Consider the following 8,337-nt stretch of genomic DNA (forward strand, 5'->3'; position numbering starts at 1 on the left):
TGGTTCTGGAGTGCTCGTTTACTGCAGGGGGATAGGCCATCCCTTGGGGTTTCTCCCACAGACCTCGGATTGAGCCTGGGTCATCCTGTTGTCACTGTCACAGTTCTTCCACCTACTCTCCATTTACTTAGAGGCCACCTGGGCACAGCATGGGGAGCCCAGCAAAGGCAGAGGTAGGTGGGAGAGAGAGGGGGCAGATGAGAGGTAGCGGTTAGAGGAGGACAGGGAGAGGAGAAGAGAGGAGGAGAGAACTCCCAGCCGGTCCATCTTTCCCTGTCCCCAAGGCCTGGATCCACTGACCATCCTCTTCTCACCCATTGGCCCTGCTCTTTCTCTTTGCATGGAGGGAGCTGTTCGTTTTCACCGTGGCCAGCTTTCCTTCAGTCAGGGTCAGCTCAGGCCTGCGAGAATGGTCCAGGCCCTGGTCTCTGTTGCTCCCCAGCTTTGAACTAGCAGTCTCATTAGGAAGCGAGAAGCGGAGAGGGGTACAGATTTTCCTAATTTCTCCTCAGGAGTGGCAATGGCAAAGCCCGGGCAGGAAGAGAATGAATGCTTACTGACCTACTAAGTGCCAGGCACTGCAGGTAAGTTGTCTCATTACCTGTGAGGTGGGTATCCCAGTTTATGGATGAACGGATGAATGGGATGAGTTCTGAGGGGTTAGCTGACCTGCCCGAGACTGCACTGCTACTCAGTGGCAACAGGTAGGATTTGAACACAGATCTGTTGCACTCAGTGGGAAAGACTTTGTGTTGGGGCTGAAAACTAGGATTTTCTATTTGAAAACATTGCCCTGAGAAGGGTCTCATAGGTTTCACCATTCTGCCAAAGAGGTTGCTAGTACCAAAAAAGTTACACACGTTTTTGAATGCTGGGACCAGTTATGAGAAGGCAGAACAGGCTCAGTCCTGGAGGAGGCGAGCACGTGGCTGGGCAGCAAATGGAGCAGGGGTGATTCGGTAAATACGCATGGGGCCAACTGCCCATGGAGGAATAATAATGACAATAATAACACATACAGGTGCAGCTCCTGATAATTTACAAAGTAACACTTCCAATTTCCAGGAGAAGCAACTGAGCTTCAGAGAGCGATTTGCTCCAGGTTTGCAGAGCTGGTAAGGGCAGGTTGTGTACTTGAACCCAGACCCTCAGGTTCCAAATTCTGAGTGGGAGAAAAGCAATGGATTGTCTTGTCTGGAGCAGGGAGGCCACCAGCAGGCTGATGAGGTGGAAGGGTGGTGGGTGGGGGACCTGGAAGGTGGGGCACCTGGCAGGTGGGGCCAGGCAGGGCCTCGGATGCAGGAGGCCCTGGAGCTCTGGTTCAGGTTCTCCCAAAGGGGAGGGATTGTGTTGGATTCCAGTTACCTGTGCCCTCCAAATGACTTCTGTAGGTGTGTTTAGTGACATGCTCAGCAAGTGTGAGAAGAATGGGCTGGTGCCAAAGGCCAAGCCCAGAGATATTTCAGATTTTTCCTTTTATGCCCCTGCAACCAAGCCCTGCTGCTCCAGCTCATATAAGAGAAGCAGGCTAGGGCTGCAGCATTCACTGGCCTGGGCCCTCTGGCTTCTCTCTGACTACTCTAAGCTCACTCTCTGCTCTCCAGCCATGATCTCCAGACAGCAGGGTGTCCGAGGCCTGTCCCAGGGCTTTAGCACTGGCTCCGCTGTCTTAGGTGGAGTCAAGAAGGTTGCTTTCAGCTCAGCCTCCATGTCTGGGGGTGCAGGCCGCTGCTCCTCTGGGGGCTTTGGCAGCAGGAGCCTCTACAACCTCAGGGGGAACAAGAACATCTCCAGCAGCATGGCTGGGTGCCGTCAGGGTGCTAGCTTTGGGGCTGCTGGAGGTTTCGGGGCTGGCAGCTTTGGTGCTGGTTTTGGCGCTGGCAGCTTTGGTGGTGGATTCGGGGGCTCCTTCGGTGGACGGGGTGGTCCTGGCATTGCCGCCTGCCCTGTTGGAGGGATTCAGGAGGTCACCATCAACCAGAGCCTGCTGACCCCACTCCATGTGGAGATTGACCCCGAGATCCAGAAGGTCCGGACTGAGGAGCGAGAGCAGATCAAGATCCTCAACAACAAGTTTGCCTCCTTCATCGACAAGGTGAGCCGTCCTCTTGGCCAGACAAGGCGGCAGAGCCTGGGTTGCTGGGTCCTGGAACCTCAGGCCTGAGCCTGTCACAAGAAGACCACTGAGCTACTCTGGGTCTCCACTTTCCAGCTGTTAAAGGGAGTCAGCCTTTTGAGCCTCTTTTGTTCCATGGTTGGTAGGCTGTCAAAGCAGTTCAGTATTTGGAGTTTTCTAGATGTGCTGTGTGATACTTAGAAAATCACTCAACTTTTCTGAGTCCAATTACCCCCGCTATAAAGTAGGTTCATTATTTCCCTGTGTTTTTCTCAGATTTTGGTTTTAAAGTAACAGTTAATAATTTAATAATTAGCAAAGACTTAATTGTAGTTCCCATAATAATATAACTATTGGCACTTCTGTTGGAACAGAAGAAAATCAGGCTGGTCTCTCCAATAAAAAGTGGACTGACTCCAATGGTGGAATCAGAGTCCCGGCAGGCCCTTGGAAGGTCATTGCTTTCATCCTTCTGACTCTGGGCAAAATTGCTTATCGGGGTCTCTTTGAAGAGATGAGAGAATGGGTCTCTCCTTTTCTTTTTGTAGTCCAACTTTCTTCATGCAAGGTTAGAGCTCAATTACAGCCAAGTATGATGGGTGATAGGAAGCAGATCAGCCTCAGAGAGCTGAGGCATGCAGTGATTAATGACTGGATGGGCAGGTGTGGCACACTTGGTGAAGGATGCCCGAGGTGTCTGTGCACTGAGGCCTTAGTCCACTTAGATGTATGAGGCCAGAGTGAACAACCTTGGAATAGATTTGAATGGGGCTCTTTGCTCTTCTTGCTAGTTTGAAGAGACCAATAGTAGCTTAAAGAGGCTTATTGTGACTCTAAGACATACAGATATAAAAGAAAGACCAAAGTTTTGGTGCTTTCTTGTGTCATCTCATCTTTTGGGTTCAAACTGTGATCAGCGGCCCTTACCTGCTTTCATTTCAAGTCTGAAGCACATAAAGTGGAAATGTCGTGCTAAGCCGCTACCCTGATTTATCTAGTTAAATCTTTTCACAGAAAAAGGGAAAGTACTGGGAGGTCCCCTTGCTGAACTGAGTCTTGCTGAGACTCAGAATATGTCTTGGGCTGTGATCTTAATGAACTGTACTCAGTGGTGCACAGGTTCACAGGGACATACCAGGTCTACTTATGAGTAACCCTATTTAAAAAATCTGCAGTGAATTTATCATTCCTTTGCCATGGGCCCAAATCACTTCAAATGCAAGCCCTCAGATAGTAGTTGTGTCCCCTAATTTTGTTTTATTTTATTACTTCATAGAAGTTCAGTGTTCTTAGCAACCCATCCCAGGGTCTCTGGATCTCTGTAGGGGAAGTTGTTCTTGCTGCCCTGGCTGTGCTCTCTCTTCCGAGACCCATGTGACCCATTTGCTGCTAAGGGCTCACAGAATATGAGGCCACTATGATGACCCTGCTGGATGGTTCCTGGAGTTGCAACGTGATGGCCTTATGTGGATCCCTCTTGGGCTCCCTGTTTGCCTTGTATTGATGGGTTGGTGTTGGCCATGGCCAACCCTCCTGTCAAAGCTTCAGACCCTCATCAGTTGGTCTATACCTATTTTAAACACAGGTGCGATTCTTAGAGCAACAGAACAAGGTTTTAGAGACAAAGTGGAACCTCCTCCAGCAACAGACAACCACCACGTCCAGCAAAAACCTGGAACCCTTCTTTGAGGCCTACCTCAGTGCCCTGAGGAAGCAGCTGGATACCTTGGTCAATGACAAAGGACGCCTGCAGTCTGAGCTGAAGACCACGCAAGACAGTGTGGAGGACTTCAAGACCAAGTATGTGGGGAAGAAAGAGGGGATGCCATCTCACAAATCTGCCTGGCCATGCCCCCTGGCTCCTCTCTGATCATTGAGAACCCCAGGCTCTGACGATATCCTGAGAGTGTCAGGAAGGTCCTCTAGTCTGTTTCCCTGTATCTCCATGGTCAGTTTAGTGGGGTGAGGTCTAGCAATCCTAAATTATTCCAAACATAAAATAAGTGATACATTCAGAGAGCTGGACTTGCCATATACAAACAAGATTAGAAATTAAACAGAGGAAAAGTACTATACCATGTTCAGAAGAATACAGGTTGTAGAGACAGGTAGACTTGGTTTGAATACTGATTCTTCCACTTACTTGCTGTGTGATCTTGGGTAAGCTGCTTCACCTCTTTGAACCTCGGTTTTCCTCATATTTAAAATGGGAATACTATTCCTACCTTATAGGTTGACAACTAAGTGAAATTAAATGAGGTAAAGAAAGTAGGTAGCATAATGCTGAACATACAATGAGCATTCACTCCATAGTAGCTCTTATTATGATACTCATTCATTATGGGGTGGAGCTGAGAAGTTACCAACCCTCTCTCTCTCCATTTACTCTCACATGGAACAAAGAGAATTTAATTTACCAAATGGACGAAAGAAGAGCCCTTCAATGGAAATAAAATCAACCAGATCATTGCAGGCTTCTTGCCTCATATCTTATCTCTTGAAAATGGTCTTTTTAAAGTTTGGTTTGCACTTCTCTGAATAAACTGGGGCTAGACTGGTACCTCATACATGGTTATTATTTAATAAATGCAGGTTGAATGAATAATTGTGTGAAGATGGGGATGTAGCCAATTAGCTGGATATTTCCAAATAGTTAGATGTTTGGAAAGGAGTAGCTGAGAAACATTAGCTCACTGTAGAGTTTCCTTTTCTGTCTCCGCCCCCAGGTATGAAGATGAGATCAACAAACGCACAGCTGCTGAGAATGACTTTGTGGTGCTCAAGAAGGTAAGAGATAAAGGAGACTGGGGAGGTGCAGTGAGGACACCCTTCCCCTGGGTGTGGTCTTTGGCTGGAATCATGGGGTTGGTCCATCTCTGCCTCATCGCCACCCCATTTGGTACCATCCAGAACTAAGTGACCCAGGTTCTAAGGATTAAGGCTGGGTAAAAAAGACGTTTAAGTAATTAACATGCATGTCTGTAGGTGGCTTTAAGGGCAGAATATGTCAAATGATTAATCCCTCACCACCTCGCCTGATGCTGAGAAGCCTTTTCTAAATGTTGCTGAGAACACCTCTGTGTGCCACTTACTACCCACTGCCCTCTGTTGTAAGTACTGTAGCTTGTCTCTTATCTCCACTCTTCCTCTGCAGGATGTGGATGCCGCCTACATGAACAAGGTGGAGCTGGAGGCCAAGGTGGATGCCCTTAACGACGAGATCAACTTCCTGAGGGTCCTCTATGCTGCGGTGAGGACTCCATTGCCCCTTCCACTCAGGGAAGGGAATCCTCCATCTCTGAGGCCACTGGTGGGAGTTCACGATTCTTTGAAAGGACTCTGGCTCCTTTACTTCGGGGCAGGGGGCTCTCAGCAAGGTCATGGATAGACAGGCTTGATGTGAGAGGTTCTCAGACCAGATGTTGTCTTAGAAGAGGTGATTAGATCTAAAGATTGCATGGGATAGAATTGATTCCCACTTAGCATTTCTCTAGTGAATGGATCTTCTCCATTTCTTTCCATCCAATGAACTGATGCCCACTGACATGGAGTGGCTGATAGTTCCCAAGGCACAGAAAAGACTACAGATATTGCTTTTCTGTCTGGAGATGTCATCCACTGCTTGCTTTCTACATAGAAATTTACATTGGGAATGCTAACTCTGCTTCTATCTGAGCCTGGGGCATGGCCTACGACGATGGCAGATTTCTGGTGTCAGAGATAAGAGAAGACTCTCCAGGAGGCCTGATGGGAGACATTTCCCCTGTAGGAACTGTCCCAGATGCAGACCCACGTCAGCGACACATCCGTGGTCCTGTCCATGGACAACAACCGCAGCCTGGACCTGGACAGCATCATCGCTGAGGTCCGTGCCCAGTATGAGGAGATCGCCCTGAAGAGCAAGGCTGAGGCCGAGGCCCTGTACCAGACCAAGGTGGGTTCTGGGGACTTCTCAGGAGTTGGGAGTGGCTTTTGGGGCTTTGCTTTGATGTCTGTGAGCAGGTGATTATCAGCTGAAGCCCAAGAGAAGTCAGACATGGATGGATTCCTTGAGGTCTCATTTGAAGTTATGTGACGTTTTGTATTATCCCTGCCGCCTGTAGCTACTCTTGCTGAGTTGACTTGAGAATAGAGCCTACTCAGAGACCTCTGACCCCTGGTTTCCTGTGTCTCTTGGGCCTTAGTTCCAGCAGCTCCAGACCTCAGCTGACCAATATGGTGACAACCTGAAGAGCACCAAGAGTGAGATTTCGGAGCTCAACAGGATGATCCAGAGGCTGAGGGCCGAGATCGAGAATGTCAAGAAGCAGGTAAGTGTCACCTCCTTCCAGCTGCAGGACAGGGCCAGGGCTCTAAGGCAGAATGTCTCCAGAGTAGATGTGCAGATAAGGCACCAGGACAGGGATCCTGAGCTTTTCTGCAGGGGAGTTGTAGCTTTTATCATAGCCCTACCCAGATCTTTTCAGTAATATCCTAGTTCACATGACATGCCACCCCAGTAAATGAGGTTTTTTGGTTCTCTGTCATTGGTTTTGGCTCTTCATATAATCAGCCTGGTAGGGGCATTGGTGGGCTCTGGCCAAACTGAATGAAATGCGTAAGAATCAGGGAAGGTAGGGAGAAGGACAGACAGAGCTCTGACATCTTATCCCAAGCAAACAGGAGAGGGGACAGATGTAGAGGTCTTGGCAGCTGGACACTGATGGTTGTCTGTCCCCTTTCCTTGTCTACAGTGCCAGACTCTGCAGGCCTCCGTGGCTGATGCGGAGCAGCGTGGGGAACTGGCCATGAAAGATGCCTACAACAAGCGCACAGAGCTGGAGGCTGCTCTGAAGAAGGCCAAGGAGGAGCTAACCCGTATGCTGCGGGAGTATCAGGAGCTCATGAGCGTGAAGCTGGCCCTAGACATCGAGATTGCCACTTACCGCAAGCTGCTGGAGGGCGAGGAGTGCCGGTGAGGGGGAGAAAGCAGGGCAGAAACATGAGGAATGGAGAGGCTGGGGGTCATGGTAGGTCCAGGGCCCTTTTTTGGGGCCAGTTGCTTCAATGCAATTATGGTGCATTACAAACAAGCACAGTTTTAGATAACAGGTTTGTATTTAGGCCTTAAATTTGTCTGCTTAAAGATGGGAAAGATGCTTGACACCTGCTCACTGAATGAAGCATGGTTCTGGGCTCCGCTTTGGCTCACTGCTCTTTGTCTCCCCCACAGAATGTCTGGAGAATGCCAGAATGCCGTGAGCATCTGTAAGTACCTTCTGTCCCTGCTGTGGTCATTTGTTTCTTCACCCTGGTTTGAGCTGTGACTCCTGGGTGCTGGCACTGTTGGAGTAACCATGTCCTTTGCCTCTCTCCCACAGCTGTGGTTGGTGGTGCCGCCAGCGCAGGAGGCATCGTGGGAGGATTAGGAAGTGGTTCCGGATTTGGCCTGGGAGGTGGCTGCGGCTCTGGCTCTGGAGGTGTCTATGGCTTTGGTGTGTCTGGCAGCAAGATCGTCTCTACCACCACCCTGACCAAGAGATCTCACCGATAGAGGAGATGAGCTCTTTGTGGCCCCCTGAGCTCAGCCGGGTCCAGTCTTGGTGTCTCTGTGCTTTTTTCACCTCTGCCTCCAACCTATCTTTCTGGGGCTCATCTTACCAGTGTCACCTCAGTGCTGGGGTGTGGACTCTCTGCCCTTTTGGAGCTTGGTAGCTTCTTCTCAGTTTGGGCTTGGTGACTCACCTGGAATGGGAGGGTTGTCAGCTGACTCTTCACCCACCAAGGACAGAGGAAAACACAACCAGAAGCTTCATCTCCAGAGTCATCAGGGTCACACATGTTCCCTCTCAGCCCAGTGCCCTCTCCTACCAGATCCTGGACATCTCTCTACATCCTCCTCCATCCCTTGGCAGCTACTGGCCTTGCAAGGTCAGAACAAGAACCACTCAGTGTCCCACCCAACTCTTCTCCTTCCCTCTATCCATCTTTGGGTGAATTTTCAATAAAACACTTTTGTCATTCACTCTGAGCAATTGTTCTTGTTCTCTGGGAACAAGCCTCCAGAATTAGGGTGCAAGTGAAGGAGGCTGGTGTCTGTGGCCTCTGTCTGGATAGATCAAGGCCATCAGCAGATTTCCCAGGTCTCTCTTTCTGAGGTCCCTGGAGTAGTGAAGGAGAGGTGTGGAGCCTGAAGGCTGCCTCCAAACAGAGGCCCAGACCAAAAACAACCTGCTGTTACA

At 49.6% G+C, this 8,337-nt stretch overlaps 1 protein-coding gene across 1 annotated transcript; it reads left to right on the top strand.

Annotated features, from left to right (window-relative positions):
* Positions 1-1,516: 1,516 nt before the first annotated feature.
* On the top strand, positions 1,517-8,126 carry KRT4 (keratin 4). The gene is made up of 9 exons (XM_028532168.2): positions 1,517-2,095; positions 3,702-3,916; positions 4,843-4,903; positions 5,271-5,366; positions 5,886-6,050; positions 6,301-6,426; positions 6,850-7,070; positions 7,329-7,363; positions 7,477-8,126. Exons 1-9 carry the CDS (start codon positions 1,607-1,609, stop codon positions 7,647-7,649), a joined length of 1,581 nt encoding a protein of 526 aa, XP_028387969.1. The 5' UTR covers positions 1,517-1,606; the 3' UTR covers positions 7,650-8,126.
* Positions 8,127-8,337: the final 211 nt, after the last annotated feature.

Source organism: Phyllostomus discolor, chromosome 2 (assembly GCF_004126475.2).
Source record: "Phyllostomus discolor isolate MPI-MPIP mPhyDis1 chromosome 2, mPhyDis1.pri.v3, whole genome shotgun sequence".
Taxonomy (NCBI): Eukaryota; Metazoa; Chordata; class Mammalia; order Chiroptera; family Phyllostomidae; genus Phyllostomus; species Phyllostomus discolor.